The sequence below is a fragment of the Patella vulgata genome, chromosome 8 (assembly GCF_932274485.2).
Source record: "Patella vulgata chromosome 8, xgPatVulg1.2, whole genome shotgun sequence".
Classification (NCBI taxonomy): Eukaryota; Metazoa; Mollusca; class Gastropoda; family Patellidae; genus Patella; species Patella vulgata.
This window is the reverse complement of record NC_065886.2, coordinates 33,638,196-33,660,039: the sequence shown is the minus strand read 5'-3', so window position 1 is coordinate 33,660,039 and position 21,844 is coordinate 33,638,196. Positions and strand designations below refer to the sequence as shown.

Genomic DNA, 21,844 nt, shown 5'->3' with positions numbered 1-21,844 from the left:
CCTTCCATTGGCTATATGTCAACATACACACCAATCCGCTTTCACTTTACATGTGATGTCATTTCCAGTTTGTCATTTTTCATACAAACGGCCACTCTATCCTGAATTGGCTTAAAAATTAAACAGGGCTTAGTGCCAGGAATTAAAAACAACGGCTATTTAATTAATTTATCCAACAGTCTTAAAAAAATTATCCTTCGTTTCAGACATTCTTTTATGATCAAGTTACCTAGTCAACATTTATTTTCAAGATTTATGTAAATCCATTTTCTTGATTGACTAAAATATATTTTTAAAAAAAATACATTTGTTATATTCAAAGGAAAAAAAAATCTGTTATAGTAAATTTAAATATTTAGTTCTTCATTTAGAAATTATCAAATAGAAAATATTGAAAAATTATCTTTAGACTTTAGGTTTTGAAATTATCAATTGCCGGAGACTGCCGATTGCATTTCTTATGACTCTATGAAGTGTTCGACTTCCTTTACGAGACATCGTAGGGCAAAATGGTGTGTTTTGGTAGAAAAATCACGGCGTTTTCATGGGATCCAAGTCTAAATTTCTGAATAAATATCTGGGATTATTTCACCAAGGAGGCTCAATGAATAAACTAGAGCACGAAGTGGTTCATTCTGGATGGATGACAAAATCCCCGCCAGAACGAAAGCTGTTGGGGCCTTGGAAACTGTTTCGGGTGGTAAGTAGAAAATTTAGATTTTTAGACTAGTTGTTTGTAGACAATTCGCCTGTCAAAATTAATTTTCTGTAAAGCTATTCCCATTTTCATAGGATTTGTATTCAGCAATTTTACACAAGAACATCAGAAGTGCAGGAAGCGATAAATTATTTTATTTATTTGCATGATTTTGAAAATGTCAAAGTCATATCGTGTGTGAGATTTTTGTGAATGAGTTTCTGTGTTTTATAAAAATAGCAACATGACCTTGTTTTTATCTCTGGGCATCTGTCAGACAAAAACAGCATGTGAAAAAGATGAATTGACAGACACTTGTTTGTTTGCTTCAAAAGCTTAGAAGCAAATAGAAGTTCTGACCCCAGTCAGATCAGAAAAATCATTGGCACCAATCAGTTTTTTTGGTTGTTTTTTTTTTTATAAAAGTTCCTTATGTTTCTGTCCATTCAATTTTATTTTTAACACATGGATAAAAAGTTTTGACCCGAGTTGAGATCAGAACTATAATCATTGGAACGGATCAGTTATTTTTTTTAATAAAAGCTCCTTATACATATATTATTTCTGTTTAGGTAATTTTATTTTTAACACATGGATAAAAATAATTCCTGGTTCCAGTCGAAATCAGAAATATATTCATTGGAACAGACTGAGTCTGATACGTGCATGCATATTATTGAAATGAAATTGAACCATACGTTACTCCCAGAATGACTTAGTTTGTGTCGAGTGGACATTAAACCCCATTTGTTATTCATAACAAATCTTCTGTCATTCTTAACTAAATACTGTATAGTAAAAAGTCACCAGGCATTATAAAACTATTTTTGCCTGTCGTCAGTGTATAAAATTATCTCTTAGCCTCAGGGACAATAATAATAATACTCTACAATATGTGAGGAGTCCCTACTAGGGACCAATCATTTTGTCATATGATAGTAAATTAATCCTCTGTGATCTTTATAAAAGAGAATGTTTATTTGTTTTTCCAGTCTCTAGGATTATCAAACTAAACAGAGTTATGAACTTCTGAATTGTAACAACTTACTAATGCAACTTTTTTTTACAAGAAATTGAATGGGGTTATTTCGTATTTAAAGCAAGAAATTGAACAGAGCTTTGTTGTATTTGGGGCAATATTTAAGGATGAGATTGTTCAAATTGACAATTGATATGATTATTGCTTTATTATGGATAATTTTAGAAAAATAAAGATGCTTCACCCTTGCAATGCCAGATTACTTGACTCCCCAAAATAATGTTGGTCGGAAAAACAGTTTTTGTGGGGTAAAGTTGGATAGAATTGAACTAATAAATTAATCTTTTAGTTTTAATAGCCTACATCGATACTTGCATTCTGTAACCTGTGTCTTGTTATTTAGAATAAGGTGTTGGTATTATTAGTAGGCCTATTAGGTGTTCATTGTTTATTTCCTCACATTTCTAGCTCAGTTACTGCGTACAGTGTAAGGTTCTGAAAGATACTGCAAATTTGGACTGTTTGCAAATACCAAAATTTCATTGTCGATATTTGTCTACAAAAAAACCATGACAAGACTTATTTAGTGTAGAGCCATCGATTTTTGCTCCAAAAATAAGGTCGGTCGGGTACACATAAGTTCAGTAAAAACATGTATTATTTTAATTTGGCCTAACGGGAACACAAGTATCACTGTTGGTTTCCTGACATGGCTGCATCCTCTCTTGAAAATATTATATTTAGGAAGTGAGTATTAAGAGGTTTAAAAGCTTGAGTAGAGATGAGCAAAATCGGTTAGATTTAAAATATTAAGGCCATCCGCAGATTTCTTCAAGGTCAACCCTAGACCTAACCCTAACCCACAATCCTCGGCAACAATCTTGTGCCCTAACCCTGTTTTCATCTTGTTCACAGAGGGTCTGGCAAGGAACCGAATCTAGTAGTTCAGATTTGACGAAAAACCAATGCCCTAGCTGTGTACCCATTAGCGTGTGTGTAAAGGAACCCTTGGCAGTTGGAATTCAAAATGATGTATGCCTGTCTTCATTAGCCCAGTAGGTGCAAAAGAGTAGTACATAAAACCCTATGTTATTCTTGATATCTACTAATTTTACTATTGGCTGTAACTGACGACTGTCAACACAAACACACAATAAATTATATCAACACACTAGGCTGGGAAGGATGATGGGGGAGAGGGGGGTAGGGTGTGTAAGAGGGGTAATAAATTTGAAAAAAGTAGCCAAAAAGATTTTTGGTGTTTCTGTTTGAATACCTGGCTCCAAGTTCACGAAGCCTTAAGTTAAGAATTTTGTCATCTTTCAATCACTGTTTATGAAAAATATCTTTTATGCAGAAACACAAAACTTTGCCACATAGATTCTTATTGATTTATTTGATATATTGAAACAAAGGAAGTTTTATAAAGGGCTATATTTTAGTTAAAAGAAGGTGAACAATTTTGAGTAAATTCTTAAATGATTCGATCCCAGGCTTCTACATGTATGTGATGATTAATAAGGACATCTTGAATCAGATAAGGGTCAGGGTCTCCCACACATCATGTGTTATCTCTGGGTTTTCCAATTTCTAAAGACCTCTGTGTACAAGCGAATTATTGAAATAAAAATTGGTGTCCGTCTCGTGGGTTTTAAACCACATTTTGCTCTCCCCGAACATTGAAAAAAGTCTACAAATTTGAATATATAATAAGCTGTTTTCCAAACTGCAATAAACTCCCTTAATTATCATTTTTAGACAAGGCACAGGTCTCCAAGAGTCACCGTTACTCATCTTCGAAAAAAGCCTAAGGCTCTCCAGTTCAAATACAATCGAAATGAATATAAATATCATCGAAAACACAAATAAAAGAGTAGAGGAATTCTGCCTGACAAAGCCTTAATTTGTGGATTGTCTTGATTATTGTCCTTTAGTATATCAAGAACAACAGTCCGGGCGAATGGATCATAAGACGTCTGTCATTGATTAAACTGGCGTGGTGTCGATTCCCCATGTGTACATGTAAAGGTCTCTTGTCCAATCTGGTGACTGGTGGGATTTGTCCGGATCCTCCGGTTTCCTCCCATAAAGATCCCTACCCTCAAGCAAACTATTGAAATAACTTTGAACCATATGTATTATGTTAGTCCTGAAATGACATAGTTTGTGCTGAGTGAAAGTTAAACCCCATTTCTCTCTTTCACTAGGACAACTGTATATTTGAAATGGATATAAAGTGTTTTGATCTATTCACAAGCTATTAAAGAATTAATATAAAAGCTACGTGTATATGATCTATTTGATCTGTGTATTTATTGATCAGTTTATAAAGCAAACAGGAAGAAGTTAATCACGTTTACATATAGTTAAAGACTGACATCATTTTGAATTGTGTCACTTTTTTCACTACTCGATTAGGGAGAAGGTGAATAGGGCAATATCAAGCATGTAGGAGAGAACAGGTGGCAGAGGAAAACGTAAAATGTTATACATGTATGTAGGAGGAGAGAATAAAGGGGGGGGACTGGGGATGAGAGGGCAAGGTCATACATAACTGACCCATAAAAATCATCATCCCATGCCAAAAAAAATGGGTTGCCAGGCAGGTCGTCTGAACAGTCCACAAAGGTTGTTGCATATATATTTGAACCCAACAAGATATTGTTTTAGCGTGAACTGCAAGCTAACAAGATGTAGTTAATTGTTATTTTACTAGAGAAGTGTGAGAAGTTGACATGTTGAAGTAGACAAATGTAAATGTTAGTCACTATGAACTGTTTAGTTTATATAAAGTGTTATATAAATTACTGTTTGTCATTGTTTCCTGGTACAACTACATGTACATGTCTATTAAAGATACAATACATCTATGTAATAAATATGCCCTTTCTTTTGGCCTCAAAATGTTAATTCAGTTATTAATTAAACATTTATTCAAATGACAAACCCATATAATCAAATCCAATTATAGAGTCTAGACCATTGCATGGCCGTGATTTTTAATGTATTGAATCACCAATTAATAATTTAATTTAAAAATGGATAATCAAGACTTTGTTAATTAAGCATAACAATCGTAGCAATGAAAATCAAGACTAAGCTATTTGTATCAAAACTTCAGTCACTGATAACTTTTATTAGTTAGAATATTGTAATTTGATTGCAATTTTCAATATATTTCTTTTTCATTATCTATATTTGAACTATTATAGCGAGAACTATCAGGTCTTTATCTAAATCTTATATAATGTACCTTTAAAGTTATTTGTATATTATTTGAGTGTTGTCATTGACAGTATTGACAAAAAAAAATGAAATAAAATGGGGTTTAGTGTCCCACATTTCTGTGCCAATTGGGCTAATGAAGATGGGCATAAATCATGCAGTGTGCTATGGGGGAATCTTGACTGGACAGTGGTGCATAAAGTAAGCCTACTCTTATTTAAATTTCCAACACTCTGTGGATCTTTAACATGCTATCACAGGACCTCTGCATTTCATTGTATATGAACTGCAAGGCATTTTTCCATGACAGGCCCTTCGTCCTGCAACACTGACAAAGGGAAACTAGATTGGATGTTCTGATGAACTTTCTCTGCCTACATCAGATAGAAACTCAGGATCTCCTGTATCAGTCCTTCATGTTTATGAAATTGTGTGGGAGCCATAAAAAGCTCCTGCCAATTTCAAACCTGAGAAAAAAACTCCTGTAAAAATTCATCTTAACTATATTGGTAGAGTAATTCTACATTTTCTTGAATTAAGGAGAGCCAGTATTTATGCTTTAGTCTTGTTTCATATTCTCTTTATATGTTTTTATGGAAGATACTGCCTTACATTAGTATTGGATATCAGAATGAAAACGACGCCGATATGGTTGGTGAATATGGTAGCGTCAGAATTACCGTCATGGAAACTGATAGCTCGAATGTATGCAGTTGGAAAATAAGCAAAAACTGAAAGTAGTTTATTAGTCTCAATATTTAGGAGCGTGATTTAGCTAATTTGCGGGAGTTTTTAATGAAGGAAAGTCGAGGTGTTCGAGAGGAGCAGAAGCGAACGCACACATTAAACGTGAAGGACTTAATTATTGTGCAGCATGACACATTGAGTCATTTTGTACTTCAGCATGATTACACAATACATCATTTTGTTCGAAAGGAGAAAAACCTCATCTATTTATTTATTATTTAAACAGTGACATTTCTTACGGTAAATAAATTATATAAAAATGTCAAATTGCCACTCATTTTTATTATACGTCCACATTCATAATGTGAACGTATTATGCCGTCGCCCCTGTCTGTGTGTGTGTGTGTGTGTATGTATGTATGTGTGTGTGTGTGTGTGTGTGTGTGTGTGTCTGTGGTTCGCCTACAGGGCGCAATTCTTCATGGATTTTCTTCAAACTTGGTATACTTATTCCTTATACCCCAAGGAAGATCCCTATTGTTTTTGGTGCATGCCCGACCCCCCGGGGCAGAGCCACGCCCATTTCTAGTATTTGTTTGTTTGTCGTCTACAGGCCACATTTCTTAACTAATAATCTTGAAACTTTGCATACACATTCTTTGTACCCTAAGGAACATCCCTATCGTTTGGGGTGCATGCCCAACCCCCAGGGGCAGAGCCACGCCCATTTTCTTTTCGTGTGTCTTTGTGTCGCCTACAGGGCGCAATTCTTACTGGATTTTCTTCAAACTTGGTATACTTATTCCTTATACCCCAAGGAAGATCCCTATTGTTTTTGGTGCATGCCCGACCCCCAGGGGCAGAGCCACGCCCATTTCTAGTTATTCTTTAAGTGGCATTTAGCGATCAGGGAACAAATTAACAGAACACAGTTTTTATGGGATACAATCACTAGTTTATTCTAAAAGCACGACGTTTCCACAAGTATTCTCTTATCGTTATCAATCAAGCAAAAAAAAACAAAAAAAAAACGTCATGCTTTTAGAATAAAGACATCGATTGTTTTAAAATAAAAATTGTGTTCTGTTAATGTGAACGAAATGTTATACTGATAGCAGTCCTACAACCCAGTTTTATTTCACAGACCCTCAATGCAAACTGGACCATATCAAACAAAACAGGAATGTGGACGTATATTGCTGCGTTAGCGATGCTCTTGTTTCATAAACAAATATGTCATTAAATTCAAAGATAAATTTTATAAGTGACAACTTACATGGATGAATGTGTAGCCAACACTGTGTATGGACATTTTATTCATACTCAAGTAATATTATTACCTGCAATTACATGCACATGTACCTGTATTGTGAGGTGAGAGGTCAGATAATACTATAGTAACATTGTGTATACATAATACAATTATATGTAATACCAGTGTAGTACCTATAATTACCTGTATTATGAGGTGAGAGGTCACATCAGGTAATCATATCATGAAGATGAATTTATATAATTATATATTGTAGTTATATAACATTTAAATATTTATTGAATGTATAGTGTTAGAAAAAAAAATCATATCATATCAAATATAGGCTCTGTATACAATACATTTTGTAATTTGATATTATTTGGTACCAGTTCTACCAGGTTGCATTGAACCTGATTTACACCCACACACAGTTGGTTGGGAATATAGCCGTCACCCTGTTCGTCAGTCGGAAGATCCATCAGTTCCTCTGTCAAGAAATGGCTTGTGAACGGGATAGAGGCTACAGTTTATGATGAATATTTTTCAATTTGGTTTTAAGCATTGTGATCAATAAAGGACGAACCCTATCGATATTCAGTGTTCTGCGACCTTTGTTAGCAGGGTTATTCCCCCTTTGGTAAGGATAAACCCTGTTGATTTTCAGCAATCTAGGACTTTCTTTTCCAGAGTAATATGTGTCAGGAAAATTTGTGAGAGATTACATTTAAAGTTACTGTTTAGATATACATGTACATGACTACATGTACGTATTTCCATGCTTTTATTTAAGTTAAAATATGGTTTGTGCACTGTAGAGTTAGCTATATATTGAATGGTACGTAAAGTTTAATAAGTACGATATGAGAGGAGGATCAGAAGTGTTTAATAATTTGCCAGATTGAATGAATCTGTCTACTTTTCTTAATAATTGTTGTGTTGGGTTTGAGAGTGCATGCGTCATTACAGATGATTGTATATTGTATGTTACCGGTTGTTGTATACTTGACCGGATTAAAGTATGTCATTACAAGTATATATTATACTCTGTATGTCATAGTATAATGTATTGATGTCATGTGTATTGTTCGGAAAATATCAGATTTCCACAACTTAATCCAGACTATAAATGTATGAAATGAAATGAAATGGGGTTTAACGTCCTACTGTTCTGCTCCTAAACTGGGCTAATGAAGACGGGCATACGCCATACAGTGTGCTATGAGGGAAATTTTGCCCGGGCAGCGGCACTATCGCCTACTCTTATATCGAATTCCAACTGCCAAGGGATCTTTTACATGCATTCCAATGTATACACGGGACCTCGGTTTTTCGTTTCATCCGAAGGACTAGACAGCTGTCCTTGTCAGGCCCTCCTGTCTAGTCCTTCGGATGAGACGAAAAAACGAGGTCCCGTGTATACATTGGAATGTATGGCAGATAATGTATCATCTGAAGGACTAGACAGCTGTCCTTGTCAGGCCCTCCTGTCTAGTCCTTCGGATGAGACGAAAAAACGAGGTCCTGTGTATACATTGGAATGTATGGCAGATAATAAAACTGTACCGTGTGTTGGTTCATAAATAACCTAATTTGTGTTGAGTGACATAAAACCCAAGTAATTATAAGGGGTCAATGTTATCGCCCTTAAATCAATTTGAAAACCCTAAAAGATTTTGGAAACAACCAATTTATTTTCAAATTTTCTTTTGTCTCTGAGATATAGGAAGCAAAATATAAACAAAACCGCTTAGGCCCAAGATGATGTACGTTGTACATGTAGTTTGTAATGATCAAGTTGAACAGAATCCCAGCTTCTTTTTCTCTGAATATTCAACAAGAAGTTGTTGTTGATTTTTATGTGAAATAAGTTCCCGAGGTCATGATTAAAATTATAAAACTTGTTTTCCGCTTGAGTGAATAACATATGTTAGATGTATGTGGACTTATATATATATATACTAGAATTTTATTTGAATTATAATATTTATATAAAAATATTGATTAAAAATAATAAAAAGAAAAAAAAACTGTTGATGTCCTTGGGGGAGATTTCTGAATTAAACAAATTCTTGACATATTTCAGTGTTAAATTGCAACACTCATGTCCATCTTTTTGACACAGATATCATTTAATCTTGTGTACTTAGTCCTAATGTCTTTCAGATCCAGTTTAAAATCATTTAATCTAATGGGTATACTTGTGCCCAGTCCGGTGTCCAGATTAAAACTGACCGTTTAATTTTGATAGTGATTGTCCAATTTACAAGTGTTTTAATTTCCCCACTGTTCAAAAATAGTGTCACAATTAATTATTATACATCAATTTGATTGTTTATTTTCTAACAGTGATTGTAAAATTGGACGCTTGTTATCAAAATTGTATGTATGTATCCTTATGCATGTACATGTAGTGTTTAATACACATACAGCGTGTACCATACATCATGAGATACATGTATACTGTGCATACATGTACTCGGAAATTTGTGTGAATACTCAATCTGACTGTTAGAATCCTTATATGAAATGTTTGATATTAAAAATAAACATTTTCTCAGATTTACTCATCCATATTGGTTGGTGTTTAAACTAGAAGATGATCCATCGGATACATGTATGTCAACATCTGATAATAAAACCACTCACCTGGAAAATGATAAAAATATCAGACACAATTATTAAATATAGGTAGAAATTCTGATACAAAAGGTAAATATACATTGACATTCCAAAGTTATTGCAATATGATGAAATCTATTTTGTAGATCTAGATGTACGTGTACATGATATATTTGTAAATGAATACAAACTTACAATGAAATGTACCTGTATATAGGACGTATATAGGATATACCAGACATATAGTTCTCAACATGTAGAATGTATTTGCCAAAATTTATTCAGTGAACTTCACCTTAGAATGACCAGGGCTGTAGGTGTGGTGTGTGTGTATGTACATGGTGTGTGTGTATGTACATGGTAATTGAGTGGTTAGAATGGCCGGGGCTATGGGTGTGTATGTACATGGTAATTGAGTGGTTAGAATGGCAGGGACTGTTTGTGTGGTTTGTAATTACATTTAAGTGGTTAGAATGGCCGGGGCTGTATGTGTGGTGTGTATCATAATTGAGTGGTTAATGAAATTATACTGGGTTTTAGAATCTCGTCAACACATTGCTCTGGTCATATCAAGACTAACATACAGTCACATTTTTAACTTCTCTTCTTCAATTTCCAACTGCCAAATGATTTTTTACGTGCACTGCCATCTGAACAATCTGAACAACTTTTCCTGTCAGGCCCACTGGTTCCACACACGCCCCACACTTGGATTCGCACCTCTAGTATTCTAGTCGAGAGATGAGCACCCTCTTGGCCACCAGCCTAACCTGTGGTTAAATCAAATGGGTTCGCGCCAGTAGTATTCTAGTCAAGAGATCAGTGCCCTATCGGCGACCACTCTAACGATGTGAGCTGTTATAACACTTGACTAAAATACAGAATCATAAGACATTAATTATATTTTAGTAATAAAATTATTATCTTATATGTACTAAATTCGATTTACAATGTATATGTCCGTTCTTCAACACCTTAAATATTCAATTTGTTTATATATTGTGTGAATTCTCATGTACTTTATATATACAGCAATAAAACAGTACAATATAAAAACTGTACAATGTGTCGTGTATGATAATATTTGATATATAATTATTAAATTACATTATTGAATTGTGTAACTAGTGTTTTTTTCGAACCACTGATTATTAACTACCAAGTGCATTTTATACAATAGGTGTTCTATAAAAAGCATTACATAATTATCCTATTATGTAATTCAATGTATTATATCTTTATAAACATTGAAGACCTAATGTCATTTATCAGTTCTGAAAATGTCAAATGATAAAGATAATATGTGATTATGAAGTTTTGATTTATAATGATGTAATACTGAGTCACTTGCCTGTAGGATTGTCTTGTGTATACATGTACATGTATATACTGTCACTGTTGATTGTGCAAATATAGCGGCTTAGCCCTAATTTTTTTCACATTCATTCAATGTGAAATCTTTGTTTCAAAATTTGTAAAAAATTGTCTAAAATCACCCCAGTTTGATATTAAATGTCAAAGAAGATTAAATAATACCTGTGTTGCAGTGGATATACTTGTATACATACTGTGTTATAAAGCTGAGTGGTCTAATGCACTTTAGATCATAAGGTCTGTCATTGAATCAAGTGACATGGTTTAGATTCTCTGGGTCTTCCGGTTTCCTTCTACTGAGATAAACAACCGAATTATTGACATAAAATTGAATCATGTTAGTCTCGAAATGACTTAGATTGTGTTGATTGGACGTTAAAACCCATTTTTCTCTTTAATAGATATACTATGATACTGTAGTGTAGAAACAAACCGGTATACAGTGTAGAAATGGAATGGGGTTCAACATCCTATACTGTTCTGTTCCGACTACAGCCTACTCTTATATCAAATTGAAACTGTCAAGGGTTGTTTTATGTGCACGGCAATTCGTACCTAAGACTTCTGTTTTTTGTCGCAACCAAACAACTGTATTGTCAGGCTCGCCGTTCTGCACCACTGACAAGGGGAAACCCCACCACCAACACCGACTGAAAAATACATTGACGTATTGACTGATTATAAATGATGACTTATAATTATATAACCGGTAGTGTATATAAATAACATTGTATTTATTGAAGGTTTTATTTTTTTTTTAATTTATAAACGATATAATTTATTCATAATGAATGTTATTGGAGAACCGGCCTGGCCTAATTAATCCCTCTATTATGTAAGGTTGGTGACACACAACAGGATCTTACTAACCTAGTTACTAATTCTTTTATATTAGAAGAATAGTGAAATCAGTCATACACTCATTACATTTCCTGTTCCATCATACCCATGTCTAAATACATTTAATCTCCCACCATGACCAGATCAAAACACTCTTTCTTTTATATCAGTCATATACACATTACGTTTCCTCTTCCAGCATGGGGGGGGTGGGGTGGATGGCCGAATGGTTAGCACGTGCGCGCTGTATCATACGGTCTGTCATTGAGTCAACTGGCAGGGTTTCAATTCCCTGGTTGTACGTGACAAGGAGTAGGGTCGCCTGTCCAGCCTCGTGGGTTTTCTCCGGGTCCTCTGGTTTCCTCCCACTGCTAAAGATCCCTGCGCGCAAGCGAATTATTAAAATAAAATTAAACTATATGTTGGTCCCGAAATGACCTAGTTTGTGTCGAGTGGACGTTAAACCATCTCTCTCTCTCTCTCTCTCTCCCAACATGGACCTCTACATACTCATATTTTAAAAATAGAGATCATAAGAAAGCTATGACCACACTTCGACTCAGTACTCATCACTTAGAAATAGAGAGGGGCTGATACAAAAAACAAAATTCTTGCTGATCAGCGTCTATGCAAATTTTGTGACTTGAACTTGATCGAAAACAAGCAACGTTTTTTGCCAACTGTAGCAAGTATGAAGAAATATGTGAAGCCCATTTATATCCAGCCTTCTCAGTAAATCCTGAGTTTTCCTACAATTTTATTAATCTCTTAGACCCACCAAAATTAATTGCCAAGGCAGTGGCTTTATATGTGTTTTTGGCTTTTGATAAGAGGTCTAAATCAAATTTGTTGGCAACTACATGTAATAAAATCCCTTTAGACCAGTGCTTCTCAACCTTTATGATGCAATTCCCCACTTGAGAAATATTTTCTCCGCTATTCACCCCTGGCACTATAAAACATCAAATTAATAAAAACTAAAAACTGAAACAGGCTAATTAGGTATTATTGTCACATTGGCACGGAGAAACTGAGAATTGAGCAACCGATACTAAAGACAAGTGATTGAAATTAAATTGGGAATCGCCATTCAGGCTGTGTAGAGTTTGGGTGTAAAAAGAAACTAAGCGATCAACGATCTATCCTACCTAGCTGTCTATAGTCTATTTCACATTGAGATGAGACTAGGTTACCCACTTCCCAGACAATCAACAGTACAGCGAGATAGAATAAGCGCCATTATGCTCAGTGTCAAAATTAATTATGCTAGTGCTAGTCAGTCATTTAGTTTCCGACCAATGACTACGTGGGTTTGTGGTCCGTAACATTCTGACTGATGGCTCCCGGTCAGGAGTCTGAAAACTCAATTCATGCAAATTCCCCCCCAATTCACAAAATTCACCCCTTTGTGTATAATTCACCCCCAATTCCCCCTTTTTATACGCCCACATTTTCATGTAGACGTATTATGCCGTCGCTCCTGTCCGTCCGGACGTCCACAATTTGTTTGTGGACACTCTACAGGTCACAATTCTTATCCGATTTTGACGAAACTTGAAATATAGGTTTATCTCCAAAAGATCTCGGTTCCTTTCGATATTCGCGCATATCGGATTGTAACTTCCTGAATTATGGCCCCTGATTGTACCAAAAATCGTGTATTTAGCTTGTGGATCCTATAGAGGTCATAATTTTTATCCGATTTAAAAAAACGTTCAATTATATCACCGTTACACCCTAAGGATGGCTGAGTTTGAATTTCGTGAATATCGGCCCGAAATTGACAGACAAAATGGCCGCCGTTCGTTCTCAAATAGCGTAAAAATATGGTATATCAATGTTGTGGACACTATAGAGGTCACAATTTTTATCCGATTTTGTTGAAACTTGAAATCTAAGTTGATAATCCAAAGATCTCGGTTCCTTTCAATATTCGCGCATATCGGACCGTAACTTCCTGAATTATGGCCCCTGATTGTACCAAAAATCGTGTTTTTAGCTTGTGGACCCTATAGAGGTCATAATTTTTATCCGATTTAAAAAAGCGTTCAATTATATCACCGTTACACCCTAAGGATGGCTGAGTTCGAATTTCGTGAATATCGGCCTGAAATTGACAGACAAAATGGCCGCCGTTCGTTCTCAAATAGCGTAAAAATATGGTATATCAATGTTGTGGACACTATAGAGGTCACAATTTTTATCCGATTTTGTTGAAACTTGAAATCTAAGTTGATAATCCAAAGATCTCGGTTCCTTTCAATATTCGCGCATATCGGACCGTAACTTCCTGAATTATGGCCCCTGATTGTACCAAAAATCGTGTTTTTAGCTTGTGGACCCTATAGAGGTCATAATTTTTATCCGATTTAAAAAAGCGTTCAATTATATCACCGTTACACCCTAAGGATGGCTGAGTTCGAATTTCGTGAAAATCGGCCCAAAATTGACAGACAAAATGGCTGTCGTTCGTTCTCAAATAGCGTAAAAATCTAAGTTGATAATCCAAAGATCTCGGTTCCTTTCGATATTCACGCATATTGAATTGTAATTTCCTGAATTATGGCCCTTGATTGTAGGAAAAATCACTTTCTTGTTAGCTTGTTCTCTATCCATCTCTCGAAAATGTGGGCGTATCCTGCCTGGCAGCCGCTGGTTCCAATTTTCACCCCCAAGCATTTTGAATTCACTCCTGTGGGTGCACACGGACCCCGGTTAAGAAGCAAAGCTTTAGACGTATACATTGTGTGTATGAATGCATTACTTGTGTGTTCAATGTTCATGTGTTGTATGTGTAATTGTCTTATGTAATATGTATTATTAAATGACTAAGTGTATATGTACATGTATGCATGCTGTCCTTTTGATGCAATAAACATCTTATCTTATCTATTCAAACACAATTTCTCTTGACTCAGTGACAGGCCTTATAATCTAAAGTGCACAAATTAGATCACTCGACCATTCACTCGCCCTCATGTTGTTCAATTTTGTGAATAATTTGGCAAGATTGTATAGACTACTGAACCATGCGAATAGTTTGTTTATGGTAATTTTGCTTCAATTATAACACTCTTAAATAACTTAACCTTTTCACATTGTTAAATGTTTTTTTGTACAGTCGATCGATCTAGCTTTAATAAACATTCTTTCTCTCTCTATTTCTTGTGATTACATTCTGTTACTGCAGCAGATCTTGGTTAAATTATTCTTTTACTTCTATCAAGTGGGGAGCCACAGTGGCAAATTGAGTAAGATGCCAACTCGCCAGCCTAGAGGTCACGTCGATTGGCTTCTGATGTTGGCCGAGAAATTCATAGGGATTTTCCGGTGTGGTTTCCCCTTGTCATTGGTGCAGGACAGAGGGCCTGACAAGAACAGCTATCTAGTCGTATGGCGTGCATGTGAATGAACCCTTGGCAATTGGAATTTGATGTAAGAGTAGACAAGTGTTGTTGTCCAGGCAAAATTTCCCTCATACCACACTGCATGGTGTATGCCAGTCTTTATTAGCCCAGTCAGAGCAGAACAGTAAGACATTAAAAGCCCATTTTATTTTATTTCATTTTTATCAAATGGTGTTGTGCGGGTGTTTTAGATCACAAGGTCTGTCATTGAGTCAAGTGATGTGGTTTCGATCCCAGGCTTCTACATTAGGAGTAGGATCACCTGCCCAACCTCTGGGTCCTCCGTTTTTCTTGCACTGCTAAATGTATTATTCCGGAAATAACCTAGTTTATGTTGAGTGAGGTTAAACCACATTTATCTCTCTCTCTCTCTCTCTCTCTCACACATACATTAGACATAGGGTTCAGAAAAATTTGCATGGTATCAGGGCAAAGATTTATATTACAGTATAACATTCAATTAAAAATGAAGAGAAATATTTGAGTAGGACAGCAACAGACTGTTGATTTAAATTATAACTTCAATATAAGATAAGAGCTTTCCAGTAATAAAAGATTTATTTTAAGAGAAAGATTTGGCAGAAGATTTTACAGGCTACATGCCATGTGTAATAATACTTCTACTTGACTCTTGATTTATTCTGGAAACTTTTCAAATTCTTTTCTATTGAGTCGAGTTAAAAGCCAAATTCATTATGATAAACCAAGTCTGTATACACACGTACAGTTAACCATATACACAGATATTGTCTTTCACTGGGAGATATTGGGGACTGCAACTTACAAATAAAGTAGGAACTATTTATTGTCTCATATTCAATCATTTTGAGGGTGGAGTAGGTGGCCGAATGGTTTAAACTGTGTGTGTTGGATCATAAGGTTTGTCATTGAGTCATGGTTTCGATTATTCGCTTGTACATGACAAGGAGTAGGGATTCTACAATTTCCTCCCACAGTTAATTCCCAATACGCTCAAGCGAATTTTTGAAATATAATTGAACTATATGTTAGTCCCGAAATAACCTTGTTTGTGTCGAATGGCCATTAAGCCACAACTATTTCTCTGTGGGTGGACACAATGGTTTATTCATAGATAAATGGGATTGGAGAACAGGCATGACCTATAAACAATTCAATTTTAACATACAAATTTAAACGAATCAAGTTTTAAAACATACAGTTTTAAACAATTCAAGATTAACATAAAATTTTAAATGATTCAAGTTTGACATAAGAATTTAAAAGATTCAAGATTAACATAAAAAGATGTGCAAGGAATCAAAAATAGTGAAATGTGCATTGATTGGAAAGTTGATATACATGTTGATTTGACCAGTCACAATCTGTGTATGCCTTTTAAAGAAATGGGAGCTGCTGTGGCTCAGTGAGGAAGACATTGGCTTGCTAACCTGTGTCCTGTGTTCCAACCTGATGTTGGCCGAGAAAGTTCATTGGGATTTTCCGGTGTGATACCCTCTTGACAGTGGTGCAGGTCTCATATACTAGCATGCATGTAAAAGAACCCTTGACAGTTGCAATTCAAAATAAGAGTAAGCCAATGTGGCACTTTCTGGGCAAAATTTCCCTCATAGCACACTGTATGGCACATGTCCATCTTCATTAGCCCAGTCCGAGCAGAACCGTAGGACAATTAGGCTCTAGGACAATTCGTCCTTGAACAATTTGTCCACAGACGACTCCTCCCCGAGGACAATTCATCCCCGGACTAATTATCCAGGGACAAATTGTCTGGGGACGAATAGTCCTAAGAGACGAATTGTCCGGGAATGATTTGTCAGGGGACAAGTTGTCCGGGGACGAATTGTCCCGTATCCGGACAATTATCCCCATTTGATTTAATTTCATTTAAAGAAATATATTTTGACAAAAATGGAATTTTTTAGTGGACAAGCCCAACCAATAGACCTAAAAAAAGCTGTACAGTTTTATATCTAAACGATATTTTCAAACAGTGAAACTGATATCCTTTTTCTCAATCTCAAATTGAATATATTAATTACTTGCACAATTATCTTTTTATAAAGCATATTAAATTGCTTATCACTCTATTTAACCTAAGCAAAAATTGCTCATATTTAAATTGACAGATGTATGTAAGGACAAACCCATTTTAATGTGGCAATACTATATACCGGAAAACACCAGAAAACTACCGGAATACACTGGAAAACTACCGGAAAACACCATTTTATACTGAATACTGAAAAAAACCCGGAAAAACACTAAATACCGGAAAACACACTAAATACCAGAATATACCCTAAATAGGTAACCGGGAGTCTGGCACCCTAAATAGGTAACCGGGAGTCTGGTCCTCTGTGTGCCTGGGTTAGGGTTAGGGTTAGTTTCCGGTTTATAGTATAGCCCTTCTCCGGGTTACCTGTTTAGGGTGGTTTCAGGTATTTAGTGTGTTTTCCGATATTTAGTGTGTTTCCGGTATTCAGTATAACATCGTGGTTTCCGGTATTCAGTATAACATCGTGTTTTCCGGTAGTTTTCTGGTTGTTTTCCACTGTTTTTCAGTGTTTTCCGGTGTTTTCCGGTATATAGTATAGCCCATTTTAATGTTGCCCTGCATTCTTCCATAGACTGGGTACAAGCCAAGGATTTATAAATAATGATACAGCAATCAGTCTGTTATCTAGATAACGTAACATTGAGTAACAAACACTGTGATTTTATAACCGATCATTATCTGTTAAATATTTCTCTATCTGCCTCATTACCTCCCTTTCATTCTGACATTATACACCACTAGAATTAACCCCTATTGTCACCCCCTTCATCCTGACCTTATACACTGGCAGAATTAACCCCTATTGTCCACTGTCCCTTATTAAAGGTCAAGTGGTAGGATTGTTGTTTGGAGTATTTATCTGTTTATTCTGGTCGAGCTATTGTTGTGTTTTTGTTATAAAGTTATGTTTGATGGTCAATATTCCAGTTTGTTGTATTGGTGGTTTTTTGTCAGACATTTTTGTTGGGTATCCACCAATTAAAGGGGATATTTAAAGAGCTACTATCACATTTGAATATTATTCACTACACTATCCAATATTCATGTATTTAAAAATGAACCATATTGTAGACCTCATAGTTTGGAAATCTGTTATGATTGTTGAAGTGACTTTATGAAAGGCCAAGGATGTTCCTAGCTGGGTGTGAGGTTCAGGGCGTGGGATATATAACTGAGTGTGAGGTTCAGGGCATGGGACATATACCTGGGTGTGAGGTTCAGAGCATGAGCCAAGTAACTGGGTGTAAGGTTCATGAGGACATAAGACATGCATGCAGCTTATTGTGATATTCGAAACATGTGACATGTAACTGGGTGTGAGGTTCAGGGCAGAATAAATTTATCAATTTAATAAACCAATTTGTAGTGAGATTATATTTAAATCAGGCTGTAAAGGTTACGGTAAAGGTCATGAACTACATGGAAAAGGACACAATGGTGTTTATTATAAAGTGTGATTTTATACTGAGTGAAAAATAATGATATACCAATTATTACAATTACAATGTAGTCAAATCATTGTAGGTCAGAAAAATGAAATGAAATGAAATGAAATGGGGTTTAACGTCCTACTGTTCTGCTCCTGTACTGGGCTAATGAAGACGGGGATACGCCATACAGTGTGCTATGACTACTATGAGGGAAATTTTGCCCGTGCAGCGGCACTATCGCCTACTCTTATATCGAATTCCAACTGCCAAGGGATCTTTTACGTGCTTTTCAATGTATACACAGGACCTCGGTTTTTCGTCTCATCCGAAGGACTAGACAGCTGTACTTGTCAGGCCCTCCGTCCTGCATCACTGACAAGGGGGGACCACGCCGGAAAATCTGGATGAACTTTCTCGGCTAATGCAGGGATCGAACACCCAACCTCCAGGCTAGTGAGCCAGCGTCTTATATACTTAGCCACGTGATCCCCCATGTAGGTCAGAGAAGATGGTGTTAAAGGTACTTTAGGTTAAAGGGGTATTGCTATTTTACATCCTTAGTTATAGACATTACAGATTAAACTTTATCAAATGGACATTGTTGTTTTTCAGACTTATAGACATTACATAAGGGATATTATTGTTTTGAATACTTACAGACATTAAGTGTTGAAGGAATATTGTTGTTTTTCAGACTTAGACATTACAGATTAAAGGGATATTGTTGTTTTCTTACGCCTACATTGAAATGTGGTCATATATTGTCATCGCCCTGTCCATCATCCAATATTTGATGACTTTAAAGTTATACAGTGTTTAAGGTCATAATTAGACAAAGAAGCCTTTTGATTTTCTGATAATTACTGCCGGAGTTATGACCCTTGATCATTTTTTAAAAAAAATGTGGGTACTCTCGAGACCAAAGTTTTTATCCGGTTGACTTCAACTTAGTACCTAGTCAAAATTACCTTATAGCACACTATGTGACTACGTAGTGTATTTTTATCTTCGTTAGCCTGTAGATTAGGAATAGGATGTTAAATATAGCAACTTATCTTCATTGAAGCACTTAAGTAGGATGTCAAAACCACATTTCATTTATTTCATTTCCAGTGAAAGTTTAAATTCAATTAAGGAAGTAAATTGGTTTACTAATAAGTCAGGAAGCCATGTAATACTTCTACTTGCATGTACATGATTTAAATTATTTTATCTTCACAAATCTACAAAATACTGTTCTTCCTTCCGTTTACTGTCCATACTTCCTCGTTGTGGGTTCATAGTACGTTACAATTATCTGCTTCGCATCATCTTATACATGTATTAGCTTCTCTACCATATAATGACTAATTATTATTGTCCTGTTAAAATAGTGCATCCTGTTCTTTGTATCGAGCAACAAATTAGACCAAGTTTTAGTTCATTTATTTATATTTATACCATACAAAGTTTACTCAATAGTTTATTAGGGCTGTTATTGAGTCAAGTAGCCTGGTTTCGATCCCACACTTGTACGTGACAAGGAGTTGGGTCGCCTGTCCAACCCCGTGGGTTTTACTCTGATTCCTCGCTACCTGCAAAGCAAATAGTTGAATTAAAATTAAACCATATATTAGTCACGAAATGACCTGGTTTGTGTCTAGTGGATGTTAAACCCCATTTCTCTCTATCTTCCCTCGAATTTAAGATACATTAAAAAATCACAATTGGATAAACAAGAAACAATAATTTCAATATGAATAAATAAAATGAAATGAAATCGGGGTTTAACATCCTACGTTTCTGCACCCGCCGGGCTAATAAAGACGTGTATACAGTGTGTTGTGACGGTAATTGTGCAGATTTTCCGTATGTACTTGGATGGCCGAATGGTTAGCACGTGCGCGCTGTATCATACGGTCTGTCATTGAGTCAGTTGGCAGGGTTTCAATTCCCCGGTTGTACGTGACAAGGAGTAGGGTCGCCTGTCTAACCTCAGGGGTTTTCTCCGGGTCCTCTGGTTTCCTCCCACTGCTAAAGACCCCTGCATGCAAGCGAATTATTGAAATAAAATTGAACCATGTGTTAGTCCCAAAATGACCTAGTTTGTGTCGAGTGGACACTGCTAAAGACCCCTTCCCGCAATCAAATTATTAAAATAAAATTAAACCATGTGGTAGTCCCAAAATGAACTAGTTTGTGTCGAGTGGACGTTAAACCCCATTTCTCTCTCTGTGTTTATTACTGACCAACGTATTGTTTCGGATTCTCTCTAATATTAATCAAGCAAATGATTCTCTGATCATCACATTGACTCGTAAGTCGCTACAACTCAAGGCTATTTAATTTGTGAGTTGTTATTCCTAACTGAAATTTTATGTGAATGAAATCCATCATAAACTCTTGACTTAAATTTCTTAGATTTTTAACTACTCTCTGATAACGTATTTCATCTGATTTATTTACTAAGGGGGAACAACTCCAGTAAGATTGTTTGACTTTCCTTAGCAATATCACTTTCAAATAATAACTGGGGTGCTTGCCTATAGTCAGTCATTACAAATCAACCTAATAGAATGATTTTACCAGATCTCCACGATAAAAAATATCACTGCTCAAAAGTCATTTGCATCATTTGATTTTATATGAACTTAATTAAAATGAAACAGGTTATTAATAATATTATAACCATGCAGGCTTATGACCAGGCAGCCTTTTAGATAGCAATTAATGTGTCATGGTTAATGTCAATCAGGGTAGAAGCTAATTATTTAAGTATTTATCTATTATTGTTTATTTATGTTAATCTCTTTAGTGATAAACCTGTTTCAATGTCAAGACTTGAGCTTATCCATTGATTAATAGTTACATTATAAAAAAGGCTTATGTACATTGATAGACAAGTAACAGCTACAGGGGTCATCCACTGTGCTGTAAGTGTGATGTACATTCTATGTATTTGAATTATCATTGTCATACATACATGTAAGTACTAGTAATAAAAAGATTAAAGGAGCTAAATCGCTAATATTTGGGATCTAGAAATTGACACAAATGGGCCGCAAGGCATATAATAATGTAATATGAAAATATATAAACTGATTTTCATTCAATCGTTTCCGTTTTTACTCTAATTTCAAATCAGTTATGTTCAGCCAAATATGCTAGAAGTTTCAATCGAATAGCAATCTCTAGCGCCTGGTTATTCCAGTCTACACTGATAGCATTTATTGCGCTGGCTCTCCAGATAAGAATATGGCCTCACCGTTTGACATGACTTGTGGAATATGTCTAGCCTCGTTCTTTGAGTCCCT

At 35.6% G+C, this 21,844-nt stretch overlaps 1 protein-coding gene across 1 annotated transcript in view; it reads left to right on the top strand.

Annotated features, from left to right (window-relative positions):
• The first annotated feature begins 378 nt into the window (after nucleotides 1-378).
• LOC126829452 (GRB2-associated-binding protein 2) overlaps nucleotides 379-21,844 on the top strand; it is a 49,516-nt gene continuing 28,050 nt past the window's right edge. Inside the window, exon 1 of the mRNA XM_050559357.2 lies at nucleotides 379-700. Within this exon, the coding sequence (XP_050415314.1) occupies nucleotides 545-700 (156 nt within the window). The 5' untranslated portion in view covers nucleotides 379-544. The remainder of the gene's footprint in view (nucleotides 701-21,844) is intronic.